This window comes from Zea mays, chromosome 5, assembly GCF_902167145.1.
Source record: "Zea mays cultivar B73 chromosome 5, Zm-B73-REFERENCE-NAM-5.0, whole genome shotgun sequence".
Lineage (NCBI taxonomy): Eukaryota > Viridiplantae > Streptophyta > Magnoliopsida > Poales > Poaceae > Zea > Zea mays.
In genome coordinates, this window is record NC_050100.1 from 204,256,033 (window position 1) to 204,278,352 (window position 22,320).

General features: G+C 49.3%; 1 protein-coding gene across 1 annotated transcript; it reads left to right on the forward strand.

Annotated features, from left to right (window-relative positions):
- The first annotated feature begins 11,317 nt into the window (after positions 1 to 11,317).
- LOC103628803 (probable inactive purple acid phosphatase 24) lies at positions 11,318 to 14,153 on the forward strand. The gene is made up of 10 exons (XM_008648933.2): positions 11,318 to 11,388; positions 11,490 to 11,627; positions 12,145 to 12,238; positions 12,310 to 12,434; positions 12,540 to 12,726; positions 12,813 to 12,880; positions 13,044 to 13,137; positions 13,254 to 13,445; positions 13,638 to 13,718; positions 13,891 to 14,153. The coding sequence occupies exons 1-10, from the start codon at positions 11,318 to 11,320 to the stop codon at positions 13,978 to 13,980; spliced, it is 1,140 nt and encodes a 379-aa protein (XP_008647155.2). The 3' UTR covers positions 13,981 to 14,153.
- The last annotated feature ends 8,167 nt before the right edge of the window (positions 14,154 to 22,320 follow it).

Consider the following 22,320-nt stretch of genomic DNA (forward strand, 5'->3'; position numbering starts at 1 on the left):
GACCAGCACCCAACATAAGACTTCCCTAGTTATTTAGCCAAGACCAGAGCCATGATAGTCCTCATGGTAGCACTGTTTTCCCAGGTGGTCACTCCATGTTCCAATTAATATGCAATAATCTTGTTTAACCATCGGGTTAACAACAATAAAGTAATCTTACCATTTGGAACATTAATATCATAAACAGGAGTGACTACATAAATTTAAAGTTGTAGCAATAGCACAGCTACTTGATTAGATCATAATCCCAGGTTAAACAAGGAGTAAGGTTGGAAAGGCTAGGGGTATCTAAATAGGTAACCCATCAAATTATGCATATATATCCAAGAATAAACTTTATTGAATGTATTGTTTGGGATCAAACAGAGTATGCAGAGGAAGAAGTCCACTTGCCTTGCTTATTGAAAACTCGAGGTTCTTCCACGGAATATATCTTGATTCTCAACTACTAGATCAACCACTGAATATCACACAAACAAACAAGAAGAACAAACATCACTCAATAACATACAACATTCACCATACGTAAAGCTAAAAGAAAGCCTAACGAAAAGAGCGCTCGCTTTTCAAAAACATCGCAAGTAATGGTTATAATAAGAGGGTATTCTTTTCAAAAATGTGTGATCTATACTTTATAAAACAAGACATGAGCTTATAAATATCTTAATTAAAATATACAAATATTAGGTTGACCATATTAATCTTTTATAAAACGTCATTCGTGATATGTCTAAGATTAAGGGTTTATAAGATGATAAAACACGTTATAACAATATTAAACCTTTTTAACATTTTAGAAAAGATATATGTTATATCTAATGTTAATGGGCTACTAATCACGTTATTAATTGTAGAAGCATTATGGAGCATATTATAAATATTGTTAATCAATCACTTATGACAAATTAAGATATAAGTCTAAATAGGTTTTATGTGAAAAGATCATTATTATTAAACACCTATTTATGGAAAGTTATGATATATGCCTTAAATGAACTTTTATGTAGGGGACAATGAACAAACAATTATATTTTATTTTTATTAGAAAGTACATGTCCTATATTCTTTGTTAAGAAAGCTATATACAAAACAAATATGTAAACTAACATTTTAATTATAAAAAGGACATGAACACTAATTTTCTTTATTTTATCCTTTAGGAAAAGCTAAGTGATTCGTATATAATGTGGACTAAATTCTATGAACTCATTAATCATGTCATAAATCTAGTTAAGAACAAATTGACTATAGGTTTGATTAATAAATTATGATAAAGGATAATTAATCCATTAATTATCTTTAATTCTATTGTAGGAACAAATGATCTAATTCATTAGAAAGGAAGTTATGTATAAACTATCATTTTAGTTTATAAAAGCAATGACTTTTGTTATCTTTTAATTAAGAAAATATAAATAATCTATTAACTGGACATATATTTATCTTCTAATATTTTTTTATAAGAAACATATGGTCTTCATATTCTTTTAAGTTTCTATTTAATACGGCTATACTTAAACGAATCCTATCAAATCAAAATCATGATATCTATTAAAAAGGTCATTTTTAAGATTAAAAACAAATTGTCTACTTCTTTAGTAAGAAACATATGTTTATCAACATACTATCATTTTCTTTATTAGGAAAGTTTAATGCCTAGTTAAGTCATTTTAACATTATTATAAATTCTACTATTTCAGTTTTCTTCTTTCTTTTCTAAATAGAATTTATACATGTAACTAAAAATTGTTAATTTAATTCTTCTAGCATTAATATACTAAGAATTAATTGTAAATTACTAAATGGGACTTTTAATCACATATTCATGGTTATTATGACATAGATAGATATCTTACTAATTCTAGGTACTTAAGTGCTATACTTATGAATTCGATTATCATAAATAGTAAAATATATATTTTTATTTGACCGAAAATATGTGGCTTAATTCCTATTTCAATTTCTTCATGTCCATAAGTTTACACTTAAAATACTACTAACAATTATTGTTCCATACACACTAAAGCAAAATTCAATTTGTTAACGTTTTCTAGTATGAAATCACGGAAGTAGTGAATAGTGATTGTACTCATTTTTAAAATTATAAAATCATACGCATATTCAAAGTATTGTCACGGGGTTCGATTTTGGCTACACGTATACATCGCATCTCTAAAAATCATACGCGTGAATCGCCAAATCGCATCAATATTACAACAGTAATTCATAAGATCAATAAAGTAATTCAAACATGATTTAGAAAATACATTAACGGGTTGGGGTTGTCTTCAACCTTGAGTTCTCGTTCTTGCGCAGGGAGTGATGAACGTCGACGAGAGGGAGTGGTTCGACGGGCAGGTAACGACGAGGTTTGGACGGGGTTCGGGGACGTCTTCGGCGAGCAGGGGAACGGGCGCGGTCGTCGGTGGACGGCGAGGTACAAACTCCGGCGCGGAACGCGGATGGTGAGCACGAACTCCGGCGAGGCTCCACGGACTCCGGCGACGACGGTGACGAACGGTTTGGTCGACGGTGAGCTCGGGAATGGGGAGAGCACGAGAGAGAGAGGGAGAGCTCGGGTGGAGAAGGGAGTCCGGCTATGGGAGGGAGAAGAGAGGAGCTCGGCCATATTTATAGAGAGAGGGAGGGGAGAGGAAGAGATGGCCGGCCATGGCTTCAAGGCACCATGAATGGCGTTCATGAAGGAGAGGGAGTAACGGGGAGACACGAACGCATTGAATCACCATTAACGCCGGGATGGCGAACGGACGGCGCGGGGTCTCGTCGGCTGCGCAGCGCGGCTGGGGTTTCCTGGCGGGGTCACGCGCTCGGCGCGTTCGGGCAGGGGCGCGCGCGGCTCGGTCTTCGGCGGGGCTGCTCGGCTGTGGCGCATTCGGCTGCTCGGCGCCGGTCGCGGTCGAGGAGGGTGGCCGCGGGGCAGGGCGCGGCAGGGGCCGGCGGCTCGGAGCTAGGCTCGGCTTGAGCGCGCGCGTCGGGCTCGGGATGCAGGGGGCGCGTCGGGGCCGGCTGGAGTCGAGGTTGGAGCGTCGGGCACGGCGACGGCTTGGGCTGGCAGCTGCGCGTGGAAGAGCGAGGAAGGAGAGAGAGGAGGAGAGAGAGTGGGTGGCGGCTGGGAGAGGGAACCAGAGGAGCGGCGCTAGGTTAGGATGGGGGCGGCTGCTCCAAGTTGGGCCAAATGGGCCGGTTATGCTAGGTTTTGTTTTTTTTCTTTTCTTTTTTTTTTGAATTTCCTTTTTAGTGTAACAAATATATATATATACTCTCTAAAAATTATAATAAATCTAAAAATAATAGTTTATAAATAAAATACATAATTTTTGTCGGCGTTTCGAGACCGGGGGGTTCCTAAGCCGACGAGTGAATGTCGCCGCGTGCCCCAGCCCAGATGGGTCGACGCGAGGCCGAGCGCGAAGGGGGGAAGTGAGGTGGCCGGAGATGGGCGTGAGAGAGGTGGAAATCCCGCGGCCTTCGTGTTCGTCCCGCGCCCAGGTCGGGTGCGCTTGCAGTAGGGGGTTACAAGCGTCCACGCGGGAGAGGGAAGCGAGCGGCCCCAAGAGAGCGCCTGTCCCGTCCTCGTCCCCGCGCGGCCAACCTTCTCTAAGAGGGCCCTGGTCCTTCCTTTTATAGGTGTAAGGAGAGGATCCAGGTGTACAATGGGGGTGTAGCAGAGTGCTACGTGTCTAGCGGGGGAGAGCTAGCGCCCTAAGTACATGCCGATGTGGCAACCGGAGAGATTTTGGCACCCAGCTGGTGTGATGTCGTGGCCGTCGGAGGAGCGACGGAGCCTGGCGGAGGGACAGCTGTCGGGGCGGTTGAGTCCTTGCTGACGTCCTTCTGCTTCCGTAAGAGAGCTGAGAGTCGTCGTCGTCACAGAGCATGCGGGGCGCCATCATTGCCTATCCGGCGGAGCCAGCCAGATGGGACACCGGTCTTGTTCTCTGCGGCCCGAGTCAGCTCGGGGTAGGGTGATGATGGTGCTTCCTGTTGACGTGGCTGGCCTGCGCCCTAGGTTGGGCGACGTGGAGGCTCCTCCGAAGCCGAGGTCGAGTCTGTCTTCCATGGCCGAGGCTGAGTCCGAGCCCCTGGGTCGGGCGAGGCGGAGGTCGTTCGGCAGAGGCCAGGGCGGAGTCCGAGCCCTGGGGTCGGGCGGAGCGGAGTTCGCCGTCTTCTGGGGCTGAGCCCGAGTCCGAGCCCTGGGTCGGGCGGAGCGGAGTTCGCCGTCTTCCGGGACTTAGCCCGAGTCCGAGCCCTGGGTCGGGCGGAGCGGAGTTCGCCGTCTTCCGGGACTTAGCCCGAGTCCAAGCCCTGGGTCGGGCGGAGCGGAGTTCGCCGTCTTCCGGGGCTTAGCCCGAGTCCGAGCCCTGGGTCGGGCGGAGCGGAGTTCGCCGTCTTCCGGGGCTTAGCCCGAGTCCGAGCCTTGGGTCGGGCGGAGCGGAGTTCGCCGTCTTCCGGGACTTAGCCTGAGTCCGAGCCCTGGGTCGGGCGGAGCGAAGTTCGCCGTCTTCCGGGGCTTAGCCCGAGTCCAAGCCCTAGGTCGAGCGGAGCGGAGTTCGCCGTCTTCCGGGGCTTAGCCCGAGTCCGAGCCCTGGGTCGGGCGGATCGGAGTTCGCCGTCTTCCGGGGCTTAGCCCGAGTCCGAGCCCTGGGTCGGGCGGAGCGGAGTTCGCCGTCTTCTGGGACTTAGCCCGAGTCCGAGCCCTGGGTCGGGCGGAGCGGAGTTCGCCGTCTTCCGGGACTTAGCCCGAGTCCGAGCCCTGGGTCGGGCGGAGCGGAGTTCGCCGTCTTCCGGGGCTTAGCCCGAGTCCGAGCCCTGGGTCGGGCGGAGCTTCCTAAGGTGCCTTTGGCAGGGCCTGACTGCCTGTCAGTCTCACTCTGCCAAGCGGCACTGCGGTCGGAGTGGCGCAGGCGGCGCTGTCCTTCTGTCAGGCCGGTCAGTGGAGCGGTGAAGTGACGGCGGTCACTTCGGCTCTGCCGGGGGGCGCGCGTCAGGATAAAGGTGTCAGGTCACCTTTGCATTAAATGCTCCTGCGACTTGGTCGGTCGGTGCGGCGATTTAGTCAGGGTTGCCTCTTAGCGAAGGCAGGGCCTCGGGCGAGCCGGAAATATGTCCGCCGTTCGGAGGGGGGCCTCGGGCGAGACGGAAATCCTTCGGGGTCGGCTGCCCTTGTCCGAGGCTAGGCTCGGGCGAGGCGTGATCGAGTCGCTCGAATGGACTGATCCCTGACTTAATCGCACCCATCAGGCCTTAGCAGCTTTATGCTGATGGGGGTTACCAGCTGAGAATTAGGAGTCTTGAGGGTACCCCTAATTATGGTCCCCGACAATTTTCGAATAGATTCTATTTAAATCAAACGTGTGTCACAATAAAACAATAAAAGTGAGATTTTTGCAAATAATTATATACAAAATGATTAACCATATCAAAATACATGGTTTCCTAAATATTTGTATTTTTGGTCTAATATTATCATATATATTATTTACTAGCATTTTCATTTAAGATGAAATGCTATTAAATATCTGAAAATCAATCATGCGCAATCAAAAATTATTCCAAATGAAATAAATAATAAACACTTCAATGAAATATTTATTACCATAAATATCATTAATAAACTAACTGCATTATTTTTATTTAATGATTTTTTTATAGTGTCACACCGAGCTTGCGGACTTGTCGCCGCCGGTCCCGATCTCCCTCATGGCGGATGCTCCCGACATCACTTCGAGCGGTTAGGCTCTAATGAAGTACCGGGCTTTGATACCAATTGAAAGTCGCCTAGAGGGGGGTGAATAGGCAAATCTGAAATTTATGAAGTTTAAGCACAACTACAAGTCGGGGTTAGCGTTAGAAATAAAGTCGAGTCCGAAAGAGAGGGCGAAAACAAATCACAAGCAAATAAGGCGGATGACACGTTGATTTGTTTTACCGAGGTTTGGTTCTTGCAAACCTACTCCCCATTGAGGTGGTCACAAAGACCGGGTCTCTTCCAACCCTTTCCCTCTCTCAAACGGTCACTTAGACCGAGTGAGCTTGGAAGCAAGAATAGAGGAAGAAGAAAAGCGATCCAAGCGCAAGAGCTCAAAAGAACACGGCAAAACTCTCTCTTCTAGTCACTATTGCTTTGAGTGGAATTAGGACTTCGAGAGATTTTGATTCACTCTAATTGTGTCTTGTATTGAATGCACTAGCTCTTGTATTGAATGTGTTGGCTGAAAACTTGGATGCCTTGAAGTGTTGGTGGTTGGGGGTATTTATAGCCCCAACCACCAAAGTGGCCGTTGGGGAAAGCTGCTGTCGAAAGGCGCACCGGACAGTCCGGTGCACCACCGAACACTGTCAGGTGCGCCAGCCATGTCACCCAACCGTTGGGGTTCGACCGTTGGAGCTTCTGACAACTGGGGCCACCGGACAGTCCAGTGGTGCACCGGACATTCACTGTTCACTGTCCGGTGCGCCTTCTGACACCTGCTCTGACTCTGCGCGCGCAGTCGCGCACTGTTCACTGTACACTTTTGCAGTCGACCGTTGGCGCTGTAGCCGTTACTCCACTTCGCACACCGGACAGTCCGATGAATTATAGCGGAGGGCATTTCTAGAAACCCGAAGGTGGCGAGTTCAGAGTTGATCTCCCTGGTGCACCGGACACTGTCCGGTATCCGGTGCGCCAGACCAGGGCTGCCTTCGGTTGTCTTTTGCTCTTTTTATTTGAACCCTTTCTTGGACTTTTTATTGGTTTGTGTTGAACCTTTGGCACCTGTAGAACTTATAATCTAGAGCAAACTAGTTAGTCCAATTATTTGTGTTGGGTAATTCAACCACCAAAATCATTTAGGAAAAGGTTTGACCCTATTTCCCTTTCACCGGTGCCACAAGAAGACAAAGCTCCAACGGTCGTCTACGCCCGAACCCTAACGGTTGGGTGACGTGGCTGGCGCACCGGACAGCGTCCGGTGGCGCACCGGTCTGTCCGGTGCGCCCATCGACAGCAGCCACCCCTAACGGTTGTTTTGGTGGTTGAGGGCTATAAATACCCCCCAACCACCTCCACTCCAACCATCCAAGCATTCATCACCCTCCATTCAATATAAGAGCAAAGTGCAACACTCTAAGACACAAATCAAAGCCACCGATCCGATCAAAGTCCCCAATTCAATTCTAGTGTTTTAGGACTTGTGAGAGGATTGTTCTTGTGTTTCTTTGTTGCTCTTGTTGCTTGGTTGGCTTTATTCTTTCTCTCATTCTTATTCTCAAAGCCTTGTAAGCGAAGCAAGAGACACCAATTGTGTGGTGGTCCTTGCGGGGTCTAAGTGACCCGAGAAATCAAGGAAGGAGCTCACTCGGTCTAGGTGACCGTTTGAGAGAGGGAAAGGGTTGAAAGAGACCCGGTCTTTGTGACCACCTCAATGGGGACTAGGTTTCTTAGAACCGAACCTCGGTAAAACAAATCACCGTGTCATCCGCTTTATTTCTTGGTTGATTTGTTTTCCCCCTCTCTCTCGGACTCAGATTTTATTCTAACACTAACCCCGGCTTGTAGATTGTGTTTAAAATTTATAATTTCCAGTTTCGCCTATCCACCCCCTCAAGGCGACTTTCACCTGCTATAAATCTTTATCTCTTTGAAGCACGGGTTTCCACTCGCTTAACAAACAAATAAACTTATTAGACAAGAAAAGAACTTTTGTGATGCCTCCCCCTCTCGACTAGCGACTCCTCCCTTCCTCGCTTCCTCGTAGTAGTGTCCAACGACGCCTAATCTCAGTGCCCTGCTTACCTCATGAGGATGCAGATCGCGAGGAGGCTCTTTGTCGCAGTGGCGGTGCTGCTAATGGCTATACTTCAACTCGTCGTGGAGCTGGTGGCGGCATAGGACGCGACAGTGGAGATCGTGGCCCTGGCGGCGTAGGAGATCGTGGCAAATGCGAGGGCCTTCGTCGATCCCATGATGGCTCTGGTATGATGCCGAACTGCATCTTTGTGTGTCACAGGTGGATGGAGGGAGCATTGTGTGACAACTGACATCGCAAGGAAGATGGAGGCACTAACGCCTGGCGCTGCCGAGCCTAAGGTCACGTTTGGGAGGGCTCCTAAACAGGCTCCGTATCTTGGAGTACCGAGGAGCCGGAGCTATTTTTATAGAGACGAGCCGAAGAAAAAAATTTGACTCCTAACGGCTTCTCCTCTCACTCTTTTTCTTCTCTTGTGTCAAGAGGAGCCGTTTTGCCAAATAATTTGTTAAAAAATTCTGATTTCTAAAGAGAAGCTGTTCTTGAAAACAAGCCAGAGCCAGAGTTATTTGTAGAGAAACCGGAGTCATACTCATACACAGGGCCTAAAGACGTACGGAGATGTGGATCCAATGTCTTTGTTGGACCAATGGTGTGCCAAACACGTGGAAGATAGAAACACCAACGGCTAGCGGAGCGTAGGGGTGAGGCGAAGGCCAAGGCACGCTATTAGCTGTGAAAGTTCACTCGTAGGGCCTGTTTGGTTCAACTTTTTTCTGACCAGCTTTTCCGAGCTGTGGGGAGAATGTGGTTGTGTAGATAATCTGAGTATCATTAGGATTACGTACGGAGGAAGATAAAGTTGTCCATGTGGCTCAGGATCTATAAAGTGACGGATTACTACCATTGCGATGACTCAACCGATTATATGTTTATGTTGATTTTGAATGTTTTGTACCCAAACAAATTTTATAGAAGCTGGCTGAAAAGCTGAGTGTTTGGCAGTCCGCAGCAGCTTTTGGTGGCCAGAAGCTGCGAAAAGCCGAAACAAACAGGCACGTAATCTACCGGGTGGAGCCGTGGAGGACGTGGCCCGGCCCGATGACGGAGGAGTAGGGGTGGATAACGAGCCAGCTTGGCTCAGCTCGTTTGAGTTCGAGCTGACTCGTTAAGCTAACGAGACAGCTCGACTCGGCTCGTTTACGAGCTCGAGCTGGCTCGTTTAGCTCGCGAGCCAGAGCAGAAAAAAATAATATGTACATAATAATTATTTTTTAGTTAATTTCAAACTATTTTAACAATAGAAAATAGTAATTATACTCATAATTTCACAAACCACGTCAATGTAACACCAAATTAGCACAATTCATCACTCATTAATTCACAATTCACATACATGTTCATCAGTTTAAACCATAATTATATTTGCATAGACCAAATTAACACATAGACATAGTTCATTAATCATTGGTTTAATTCATAGGCCATATACATCTTATATGTATATAACATGTTCATCAATTATTCTGTAAATGATATGTATATAATTTTGTTTCGCTGGAATATGGTAGCTCGGTTAGCTCGCGAGCTGGCTCGTTAACGAACCGAGCTGGCTCGTTAACGAACCGAGCTAGGATGTCAGCTCAGTTCGTGAAAAAATTCAAACGAGCCGATCCGAGTCGAGCCGAGCTGAACATGAACCGAGCGAGCTAGCGAGCCACGAGTATTTCGTCCAGCCCCACGGAGGAGATCACGACGAATACAAGTGTCAAGGAGGATTTAGAAGTTCACTGGTAATCTACCAACAACAACTGGTAAGCTCTCAATCTTGGTGCCAAGTGACCACGTTCTGTTACTTATTCTTAGACTACATTGTGGTGACCCCTAAAAAAATGTATGCCGTCGTAACAAACAAGTATTATATATGTACAGTAGTGCTATCTAGCACTCCACAATTCCCACCACTGGCCATCTGCACGGGGGTTACCTGTCAGCAACAGGTTGTCGTCGTGCGCAAGATGGTACATACGGGACACTAGACATGGACACGACGGGATACGCTGCACTGACATTCGGAGACGGACGCTAAGAACATGGACGTACGAACGACTCTGCATGAGACGAGAGGCCCGAAAGGCAATTGACACGTGGTCCTGTCATCAAACGTTGGGCACAAAACCAATAAACTATTTTAGTTTATCTTCTTACTAAAAGATTTAATCATCGAAACCAAATTTATATTATATTTATTAAGAGCCTAATGTAGGCGTTCACAATCCGTGTTCTGCCTCGCGCGTCCGCAGCTCTGCCCACCGCGCGTCCGCGCCTCCGCCGCCGCAAACCACGCCCGCAGTCCCCTTCCTCCGCGCAGCGCCCGTCCATCCTCGCCTCGCTCCCCGCCCCGGCCAGCCCCGCGCGTGGAAATCTGTTGTACCCCGCCAGGCGCCAGCCAAACCAGCCCGCACCAGCCCCTTCCAACCCCACGCCATCACCGCCGGGAAAGCCCGAGTCGCGCGGCCCACGCCTGCCCCCATCCCCGCAGCCGTCACCAGCACAATCCATGGCGCCGCCCTCGCCCTCCCCCACGCCAATCTCGCCGCCGCACCCGCGGATCCATGGCGCCCACCGGGGACGTCGCCCTTGCCCCCTTCAACACCGGAGACGTCGCCCTTCCAACCTTCCCCACCGGATCCGCGGTGGCAGATCCATGGCGCCCACCGGAGACCTCTCCCTTGCCCCCTTCAACACCGGATCCCTCTCCCTTGCCCCTTCAACACCAGATCGATCGCACCATTCACCCCCGCGTCCTCCACCTCCCTCGCCTCCCAAGCTATTCTCTTGGTCGCGATGACGACGAGCATAGCTCCCCTTCACCACCTCCGCCTCGCCCCACTAGAGACCTCTCCCTTGCCCCCCTTCAACACCAGATCGACCGCACCATTCACCCCCGCGTCCGCCACCTCCCTCGCCTCCCCAAGCCATTCTCTTGGCTGCGACGACGACGAGCACAGCTCTCCTTCACCGCTCCGCCTCGCCGCGTGTGGCCTCTGCACCACCCCACCGTCGACTCCTCTATCCTCCCCACGACTCCGATGCAGCGCAGCCACCTACTTCTGCCTACTTCATGGTCGCCGCATCGAGATCCTTCCATCGCTGCGCACGCTAAGATAGAGGTCCGAGATCCGCGTCATCGAACCGGAGACAAAGGTCGAGGTCATCGTTCGTCTACAAATCGGTAGCTCCAGCCAGCAGGTGCTCATCCGCCTTCTTTTTTATTCAGCAAGAGTCAACGTCGGATCCAGTTGAGAAATTTCTTGCTCTATTGTCACATTCTTGGATATATGGATATGTAAGCATTGGTAAACGATTTGTTTTTGGTTGAGGGCTATCAACTATTTCTATGCTTTCTTGAGGAAGAACTACGGGAGGGGCATCGCGATGCTGAGCATACCACCCACGAGGCTGATGCAGGTGGGGATGCAATACATGGTTTAGGGTTGTCTAGCTACCTCCCCTCACTCCCCCATTTCTTCTCTCTACAAGATGATACTAACTCGCGACAGTAGATGGTAAGAGATCCAAGGCGCCTCTATGCACATGGTAGGCTTTACCACATTGTTGAAAGGAAACCTTTCAGGTATGAATTGCCACATTGTTCAATCTTTTAATATCTATCATCATTGTTTTCATAGCCTTTCGATGTCTATGCACTAATTCAATTATTGTTAATCGCTGTAGGATCAAGGTATTTGTTTCGATTATAGTTCTGGCTTTTCCTGTTCAGGTTCCAATCAATTGGACCAATGATACCCTAGGACACATCAACGTAGTCTACAATCCTATTAACAAACTTCCAATATCTAATGGGTCAAAGAGGTGTGCAACAAATCATAAACTAATTGTTCCATTTTTGTTGTCACACTTTCTGCTTTCCTAGGTTTTACACCTAGCTTAAAAGGCACAGGTGTGGCCACATATTTAGTACTCTCCATGTTTTGTCCAGGATTATAGCTCACTTGGGCATGTCTTATGCCATCATATTTTTTTGCCTGTTATGTGCTATTGATTGTTTCACTAATGTGTCATCTGGTATGTCTAAATTTTCAAGATCAAACAGAAATATGCTTTCAGGAGGATATGGTAGCGAGAAGTGCTGTATCGTGTGGCCGCTGGGGCATCCTCCTCGCTAGCCAGGTTGGCTCTGCATCTGATTTATTCTTCGTCTTTTTTTCCCTGCTGGCTTCCTGCTCTGTGAGAAGAAGCAAGTGACACAGGTGCATGCTTTTGCTTGCTGTCGTAGATGTCCCTGATGGCAAGCTTCAGCAATCGTCAAGTATAAAGACATCCTCCCGTGCAAAATTCAATTTGCCCAATCCTAATCTCTTCTATATAGCCTCACAGATCGCAGCGATGGAGCCGGATCCGGTCGCCGCTGGGGCATCCTCCTCGCCGCCGCCTTCACCAGCGCCAGCCACGTCCCCGCCGTGGTAAACGCGGGGTACTGTTTCTTAGTTCTCAGGCTAGGAGTAGGGTTTCTCTATTATTGGGGTGTACCCAGCTAGCGTGGTGTGTGTCTTCGCCTCAAACGACCTGGCGTTTGGTTGAATGGGATTTCTTCCTAAACCTCATAGCACCAGTCGCTTCTCGAGTTCCCTACATGACCGCTATTGGTAATCATGAAAGGTAATTGATAATTTTAAAACCTTATGTTTGCAGTGTAATCTGAACAGTTGAATTGCATTGTGAAATGCACCATCATTGACCATGAACTTGCATTGTCTTCCTCAGGGATTATGTCGAGTCTGGTTCTGTATATGTGACCCCAGATTCAGGTGGCGAATGTGGAGTTGCATATGAGTCATATTTCCGCATGCCAGCTGTTAGTAAGGATAAGCCATGGTATTCAATTGAGCAAGGGAGTGTTCACTTTGTCGTGATGTCAACTGAGCATAAGTGGTCAGAGATGTCAAAGCAGGTATACAATCAATTGGAACTTTTCATGTATTGTTCAGACTTCAAAATATATGTATTGTTTCTCTGAAAAGTTTATTGTTTGAATAGTACAAATGGATGAATCAAGATTTGTCATCAATCAATAGATCGAGGACACCGTGGATAATTTTCATTGGGTGAGTTTTGTTACATAAGTATGTTTTCAAGTAGCTTGTCTATGGATAGATCGTGCGGACCCAACAAGAGTCCTTTCATTTTATACTTAGTTTCTCTTAAACCTGTAATATGTGCTATTCAGATACAAGAAACATAATCACCATACTTCAATGAAAATTGCAGGGATAGACCGATGTACTCATCCCATGTCGGAATACCAGTTAATGTAGATCTAACATTTGTAGCCTCCGTTGAGCCACTCTTGCTCAAGCACCAGGTAAGAAATCACGCTTGGAACTGAAACTTAACTACCTCAGGCTGGTATGAAAAGAAATGACCAGCTGACCACAATACACTAACCATAGTAGCATGTTTTGGTTTTTGGTTGAGTAGGCGGATTTGGTTTTCTTTGGCCATGTACACAACTATGAGAGGACTTGTGCAATATACAAGAATAGATGCAAAGGCAAGCCAAAGAAGGATGCAAGTGGAATTGATACTTATGACAACAGCAAATATACCTCACCCATTCATGCCACTGTTAGAGCTAGAGGATTTAGCTTGGACAAGTTCCCTAGGATTGTGGTAAGAACTATAGTAACAAGTCTTTTGTAGTCCAAAGCAAGTAGTGCTTGATCTTTAAGATGGTATACATGAGATTTCTTGTAATAATTATTCAATGAACATTCAGATTTGAGATATACTTTTAAGTTCATAACCTTAAATTGATATCCAATACTGTACATGCTCGTTAACAAAATCTTGCCTTGATATCAGTTGAACAAGTGGAGCTTATCAAGAGTTTCAGAATTCGGGTATGCCAGGGTGCATGCCACAAGAGGTGATATGCTGGTTCAGGTCAGTTTTTGTATTTCCTTTCCTTTTCGCAATATTTTCTCTCCTTTCACATGTTTGAATTAGTACTTTGGAGATTAATGTGGGGGCATTGAATAACGAAAATACCAGAAAATTCAGAAAGAGGGCCATTTGGGCATTTCACTCTAAACAATTGTTAATCTCTCTTCTTCAGTTTGTAAGCTCAAGTACGATGGAGGTTTTGGACCAATTTAGAATTGTGAAGCCTGATCCGGCAAGGAGGCTACGGAACAAGCCAGTTTAACCATAGCTGTAGTGCATGCAAAATATGGAGCTGGAGCTACTTCCTTATATTATTGTTATGCTATATAAAAGATGGCGTTGAATTACACATCAGCGTGTTGTCTAAGTTCTATACTTATCTGTGTGGTGTATGGTTCTTTATGACATTTCCACATGATAGTTCTTTCTCCCTCTATGAAGTATATTGATCCACAAGTGTTATTTTGTAGTTGTAGCTAACAGCCTAACAACTTGAGTTATAATTTATAGTTTTGTCGGTTCTAAATTTCTGAAACTACATGAAGTAAAACCAGTGTTCCAAACAGGGTTCCTGGACTTAAGATATCTCTATCTCTACTACTCCTTAAGGCCTTAGTGTAGGCGTCCACAGCATACCGTGGTGCACGGTTCTGCCTGAATACTTTAAGCATGAATAGAAAGTAACATATGAGCAATTCTATATCCCCGCCTCATCAAATATGACTGTACCATCGCAACACACGGGCACTATACTATGTAGAGGTGAAATAGCTAGATTAAGATAACAAAATTTATACATGGCTAGGATCACAAATGGATTACGAAACATTTTCTAATAACAGTATAAAACACACATATATAACTTGTCGTGGTATTATATATTTCCGTTGCAACGCACGGGCACTCACCTAGTTTATATTTATGTTTCTAAGATTTTTTTTATCAAACCTATATTACTCATACTATACATATCATTTTTTATTTAATTACTGTCGGTGTTTCAAACCAACACCTACGAGTAAATTTATATATGCGCATTCTAGATTCAAATGGTGTGCCCGGTGGACGTAAGATTTATACTGGTTCAGACAGAACGTCCCCTCTTCCAGTCTTCGGTGGCTCACGCTACCGACACTTTGTTGATCAATGTTCATAGTAGGGTTACAAGCGAGAGAGAGGGAAGAGTTCCCAATTCTCTATGCGTTGTTGGTTCTAAAGGGCTACGTATCGGGTGTTCACTACCTAGTTAAGTCAATCGAGTAATTGCTACTCTGTTGTCTGAGCTCTCCTTGTTGTCGCAATCTTTTGCCCCTCCATTCTCCGTTCCCAATTCATCTTGATTAACCTGACCCCCACCCTTTCGGCTCACCTCTGCCGTCCCTCGGGCTCGGGGTTATTTGGGGGCGGGGCCTTCTGGGTTGGACTCTTCCTCCATCCTCCCTCTGACTCGTGGGCCCTAGGGGTCCGGGGATTTGATCCTCGATAACTACAATGATTAATCCTAACAAATATAATAACTGGTTCTCAATAAAAATATAATAACTGACCCTAATAAATACAATGATCGCCCCTGCTAACTATAGCGACTGTCCCTGGTAAGATATAATGGTTGGCCCTAATAATACAATGAGTGACCCTGATAAAATACAAGTCTGACCCTAATGACTACAATGACTCACCGTGATAAAATACAGTGATATAATGATCGGCCCTTATAGAAATACAATGACTGATCCTGATAGCTAATGACCGAGCCTGAAAAAAGTACAATAATTGACCCTGATAAAATACAATAACTCACCTTCATAACTTCAATGGCTGACCCTGATAAAAAAATATAACGATTGACCTTGAGATAAATATGTCAAGTGGAATCTAGTTTTGAAGCTTTCATAGAGACGAACACAATGGTGGAATCAATTTTCAATTTTGACACTCGGATTAGCACTATAGGAAACGCATAAATTTTTGTGGGCTGGAATATTTTCGTCGGCCGGCCGACGAAAATAGAGGTTATTTTCGTGGGCCGCTAATATGTTCGTCGGCCGGCCGACGACAATACGACACTTATTTTCGTCGGCCACTAAGGTCGACGAAAATAACAGTTATTTTCGTGGGCTGCTATATTTACGTCGGCTGGCCCACGAAAATAACCTCTATTTTCATCGGCCTAAGTCAGGCCGACGAAAATACAGCGACCCTAATCCCGCGGACGCTTGATTCGAACATGTTTTGCCCAAACTCACCGCCGCTCGCCGTAGCCCGCCGTCCGCCGCCCTCGCCGCGCTCGCTCCTCACCAGCTCGCCGTGGGCACGCCCGCCCGTTCGCCGCCCCTCGCCGCGCCCGCTCCTCACCGGCTCGCCGCGGGCAGCCCGCCCGTTCGCCGCCCCTCGCCGCGCCCGCTCCTCACCGGCTCGCCGCGGACACGCCCGCCCGTTCGCCGCCCCTCGCCGCGCCCGCTCTTCACCGCCGCGTGCCGCATGCCCGCGCCCGCTCCTCACCACCGCACGCCCGCCGTCCACCGCCCCTCGCCGCGGGCACGTCGTCCGTCGCCCCTTGCCGCGCCCGCTCCTCACCGCTGCTCGCTCCTCACCGCGCGCCCGCTCCTCGCCGCCGCCCGCTAGAAGAGAGACTGCCCGAGCGCACTCAGATGTCAGTTCTTGGGACTCTCACAAGACTAATGGCGATAAAGTCGAAGCACAACATTTCAAATAGTGCTTACAACGACATCGTCCAACTGATGGGCGAGGTTCTCCCGGAGAATCATAAGTTGCCAAAGAATATGTACTTCGCAAAGAAGATGTTGGCTAGTCTTGGGATGACATATGAGAAGATCGACGTGTGTCCCAACAGTGTGAAGAGGCACTTTCGAAAGTGCGCTGATAAGGTCATCAACGATGCCATGTACAATGCTCACATCGCGTCCGTCAACTACTACTACAATAAGATAAAGGGGCAGAACATGAGCAAATCAAAAGGGGCCAATGAGATCTACCTCACAGAGGGGCAGTACCTGGAGAGCGTTGTGGATTGGCTTGCGAAGGACATGGAAGCCTGGAGGTGGTTGGCTAAGAGATGGGCGTCGCCTGAGTGGATTGCAGAGTCCCAGAAGCACCGTGCCAACCGTGGCACTGAAGGACCGGGGCACAGGTACGGCGTCGATGGACACCTTGGTACCGCACGCCGCATGGTAAGTATATAAATCAAACTTGTATGTTACATCTATGAAAATTCTATGGTTTAACTCTTCTTTTTCATGCAGGAAGCTAAAAGTGGAGTTGCTCCAAGTTTTATGGAGGTTTACGTCCGTGGTCACCGTGGCCCTGATCCGACGAACCCTGATGTGCTATGCAGCGAGGCGGCAAGGGAGAAAATGGTAAACAAGTTTGTATTTACGAATTAAATTGCATGTTTTGTGTCTAACTCTAACTTTCATTGCAGAATGCATATGGGGAGGAAATGACTCAACGCCATGGGCCTGACTTCGACTAGATGCATTCGGACTTAGATGCCTCGGCGTTGTACCACAGTGGTGGGGGTAGAAAGCATGGCTGGTGAGGTGTTTTTGTTTGATTCGACAATTTCATTAACAAGAATGTGTCCACTTAATGGCTCAACTATGTGTATCATGCAGGTTTGCCTTTGGCACCGGCGTTGTGGAGTATAACAGGCCAATAGATCAGGGGAAGGCATCGTCTTTGGCAGGGAGTTCTCGCTCCTCCAGGTCTGCTCGAGAGGCTCAGCTGGAGGAGGAAACTCGGGCAGCACAGGAGCAGGCTCGAGCAGCACAGGAGCAGGCTCGAGCAGCGCAGGAGCAGGTCGGACAGCTGACGCAGTATATGGCTTCTTATTTTCAGGTAATTCGTCTATCTCATCATGTGTCATTGAATTCAAAGTATAATGTTGCGATTCTACTGTTTCATCCATTTGCAGGAAATGACTACTCGACTCGGCCCTGATATGAACTTGCCCGCTTTTCGCCCTCCCCAGGTAACACTATCTGAACACTTCAATTCCATAGCAACTCTTTTTTTATTATCAAAAATGGCTCGCAGGCACAAGGATGGGGACTGTGGCCAGCACAAGCTCCAGCGTCGCAGCCACTGTGGACCGGTGTTGGGTGGACGCAGGCACCTCCAGGCACTTGGACGGCTCCACCACCCCAAGGATCGCAGCCAGTCCCGGGATGGGTGCCACTGGTCTCCCAGCCACCGGCGGGCTCTCAGCCATTTCAAGCGTGGATGGCACCGCCACCGACGGGGTGGGTGCCACCACCTCAGGGGTGTCCAGCACAACACTACCCGTGGATGCATGCACAGGCTCCTCATCACAATGGATCACAGGTGACGTTCCATGTTTAGTTTTATGCAAATAGTGACCAAACATAGCAATGTATATGTATAGGGATAGCAAAACACAGCCTTATTTGAATGATTGATGAATTGCAGGGTTCAGTGTCACATGCTTAGGGATCAGAGGGTGCTGTCAACGTCCAAGACTTCCTCGTCCATGGTTCTGGAGGGAGTGGCCACCTTCCTGGTGGCGAAGGAGGGAGTGGCCAAAACTCCCACAGCCCGCAGGAGTGAGTAGTGAGTTTGTTTATGGACTATGTATGGACTTTATTATGGATGTGATTGTGGTATTGAAACTATGTTTGAAACAGTTATGGACTATGTATGGACTATGTTTGAAACAATTATGGTATTGCTTGTGAATGTGGTTTGTGAATTCTGTATTGAAACTGTTTATTGTATATGTGATTGTGGATTATGTGTATTTTGCTGTGAATTAAAAGGTGCAGAAAATTCTGTTTGGGGGGGTACCATGAATTTTCGTCGGCCTGAACGGAGGCCGACGAAAATACATGCAGGCCGCCAGCTATTTTCGTGGGCCACCGGGGCCGATGAAAATAAAGCTCCCTATTTTCGTCGGCCTCGGTGGCTGACAAAAATCCTAGCCGAGCACCTATTTTCGTCGGCCTTGGGGAAGCCGACGAAAATAGGTCATTTTCGTCGGTACCGACGAAATAGTTGTACATTTTCGTAGGCATGCCGATGAAAATAGCCTATTTTCGTCGGTTTACGCTTATTTTTGTGGGTTTTTGGCCCACGAAAATTTAGGTGTTTCCTGTAGTGTAGTAGGCAATAATTTTTCAAATGGAACATCGAATCATGCATACATGCATCCTTTGGGAGAAAGGGGAGTGGCTACCGCATGTGGTCGAACGAGAGGTTAGAGATTTGGGATGGCTCAAGGAGTCTGGGACTGTTGGGTGTCAAATAGTTATTTGGCTCCTCTTGTATTTTAACCCATCAGCGTTCTTCTCCTCATGTCTCTAACTTGGTTCATTTTTGTTGAGTTTGTGTCTGTCCATGGCAGATGCTTTGATCCTCAAGCACCTCCCCATGCCCATGTGTTTAACAGAGAGGGAGATCCTTGGTTGGGTTTCCCCACCACTCTCAGGTTGTGTTCGGCCTATGGTTCACCTAGCACAACTCCCACAAGATGATGACATCATATGATTTATATGCCCACCATGTTGTAGGGTCCACTTCCCCTTTCTTGTTTTTCTCGTGGCATTCTTTAGTACTACGGGCTCAAGGTAGGGCATCTTACAACTAATGTCACCCTTGCTCTCTCAACCTCTGGCTACCTCTACAAAGCTTTCATTGGGTCGACGCCTTCGGTCCCTCTGTCACACCACCTCTTTGTTACTCATACTTGTACCAGTGCAAAACCCTTTAGGAAGGTATTCTTCTAGCTGCATTCTAGTCTCTGACGTCGTTCCAACTACATCGCCGAAGATTTCTCTAGAAACTGGGAGCATTGGTGGATGTCTTGAACCTACCATATGACACGTGCTAAGGAACCTCCTAACAATGCTAACAAGGGTGCTTGAAGTGGATAGGTCATGGTGGGAGGATGTTCCCAAGATGGATGCAGGTTGGGAAACTATCGTGGTGTGGATTTAGGAGCTCTCTGGCACCAGGATTTCGATGGCCATTCTCCTTTCACACTTTTTGTTGGCGTTTCGAGACCGGGGGGTCCCTCGGGCCGATGAGTGAGTGTCACCGCGTGCCCCAGCCTAGATGGGTCGAGCGCGTGGGCGAGCGCGAAGGGGGGAAGGAGCGAGGCGGCCGGAGACCGGCGTGAGAGAGGTGGGAATCCCGCGGCCTTCGTGTTCGTCCCGCGCCCAGGTCGGGTGCGCTTGTAGTAGGGGGTTACAAGCGTCCACGCGGGAGAGGGAAGCGAGCGGCCCCAAGAGAGCGCCTGTCCCGTCCTCGTTCCCGCGCGGCCAACCTTCTCTAAGAGGGCCCTGGTCCTTCCTTTTATAGGCGTAAGGAGAGGATCCAGGTGTACAATGGGGGTGTAGCAGAGTGCTACGTGTCTAGCGGGGGAGAGCTAGCGCCCTAAGTACATGCCGACGTGGCAGCCGGAGAGATTTTGGCACCCAGTTGGTGTGATGTCGTGGCCGTCGGAGGAGCGACGGAGCCTGGCGGAGGGACAGCTGTCGGAGCGGTTGAGTCCTTGCTGACGTCCTCCTGCTTCCGTAAGAGAGCTGAGAGCCGCCGTCATCACGGAGCATGCGGGGCGCCATCATTGCCTATCTGGTGGAGCTAGCCAGATGGGACACCGGTCTTGTTCTCTGTGGCCCGAGTCAGCTCGGGGTAGGGTGATGATGGCGCTTCTTGTTGACGTGGCTGGCCCGCGCCCTAGGTTGGGCGACATCGAGGCTCCTCCAAAGCCGAGGTCGAGTCTGTTTTCCATGACTGAGGCCGAGTCTGAGCCCCTGGGTCGGGTGAGGCGGAGGTCGTTCGGTAGAGGCCAGGGCGGAGTCCGAGCCCTGGGGTCGGGCGGAGCGAAGTTCGTCGTCTTCCGGGGCTGAGCCCAAGTCCGAGCCCTGGATCGGGCGGAGCGGAGTTCGCCGTCTTCCGGGTCTTAGCCTGAGTCCGAGCCCTGGGTCGGGCGGAGCGGAGTTCGCCGTCTTCCGGGTCTTAGCCCGAGTCCGAGCCCTGGGTTGGGCGGAGCGGAGTTCGCCGTCTTCCGGGTCTTAGCCCGAGTCCGAGCCCTGGGTCGGGCGGAGCGGAGTTCGCCGTCTTCCGGGACTTAGCCCGAGTCCGAGCCCTGGGTCGGGCGGAGCGGAGTTCGCCGTCTTCCGGGACTTAGCCCGAGTCCGAGCCCTGGGTCGGGCGGAGCGGAGTTCGCCGTCTTCCGGGACTTAGCCCGAGTCCGAGCCCTGGGTCGGGCGGAGCGGAGCTTCCTATGGTGCCTTTGGTAGGGCCTGACTACCTGTCGGTCTCACTCTGTCAAGTGGCACTGCAGTTGGAGTGGCGCAGGCGGCGCTGTCCTTCTGTCAGGCCGGTCAGTGGAGCGGTGAAGTGACGGCGGTCACTTCAGCTCTGCCGGAGGGCGCGCGTCAGGATAAAGGTGTCAGGCTACCTTTGCATTAAATGCTCCTGCGACTTGGTCGGTCGGTGCGGCGATTTAGTCAGGGTTGCTTCTTAACGAAGGCAGGGCCTCGGGCGAGCCGGAGATATGTTCGTCTTCGGAGGGGGGGGGCCTCGGGCGAGACGGAAATCCTCCGGGGTTGGCTGCCCTTGTCCGAGGCTAGGCTCGGGCGAGGCGTGATCGAGTCGCTCGAATGGACTGATCCCTGACTTAATCGCACCCATCAGACCTTAGCAGCTTTATGCTGATGGGGGTTACCAGCTGAGAATTAGGAGTCTTGAGGGTACCCCTAATTATGGTCCCCGACAGTAGCCCCCGAGCCTCAAAGGGAGTGTTAGCACTCGCTTGGAGGCTTTTGTCTCACTTTTTTGCAAGGGGACCAGCCTTTCTCGGTTGCATTTTGTTCCGGTGGGTGCGCGCGAGCGCACCCGCCGGGTGTAGCCCCCGAGGCCTCGGAGGAGTGGTTTCACTCCTGCGAGGTCTTAATGCCTTGCGTAATGCTTCGGCTGGTCTGGTTGTTCCCTCATGCGAACTGGCCGTAGCCCGGGTGTACGGTCGGGGCCCAAGTTCTCGGGCTGGTATGTTGACGCTGTCAACGGTTCGGCCGGAGCCGGGTTTGCGAGAGCAGCCCCCAAGCCTCTACGCAGGGCGAGAGGGCGATCAGGGACAGACTCGGCTTTTTTACATACGCCCCTGCGTCGCCTTTCCGTAAGGAGGAGGGGGGAAAGCGCCATGTTGCCCTCGATGGGCGCCGAACATGGTGTCTCCGGTGAGCTGCAAGCGGGTAATCCGAGTGGACGTCCGTGCCCCGTTCGTTAGGGGTCGGCTAGGGGCCCAGAGGCATGCCCAAAAGTACCTGCGGGTGATCTGCCGGACCCGGTCCCCTGGCGACGGGGTCCGAGGGCTCGATGCCTCCCTCTGATGGGATTCCGTTACAAGATCGCTCCCGCTGGTCTCGGAAATGTCCTAGGGTACCTCGGGAGCACAGCCCGAGCCTTGGTTATGTATCGAACGTACCCCTGGTCATCCCTCGCTCGGCGTCTGAGGCGGCTGTGAACCCTTCGGGGGCCAGCCTTCGAACCCCTGATAAGTAATGGGCGCGGAGCCCGGGTAGCCTGAGGCAGCCGTGGAACCCTTCGGGGGGCCGGCCTT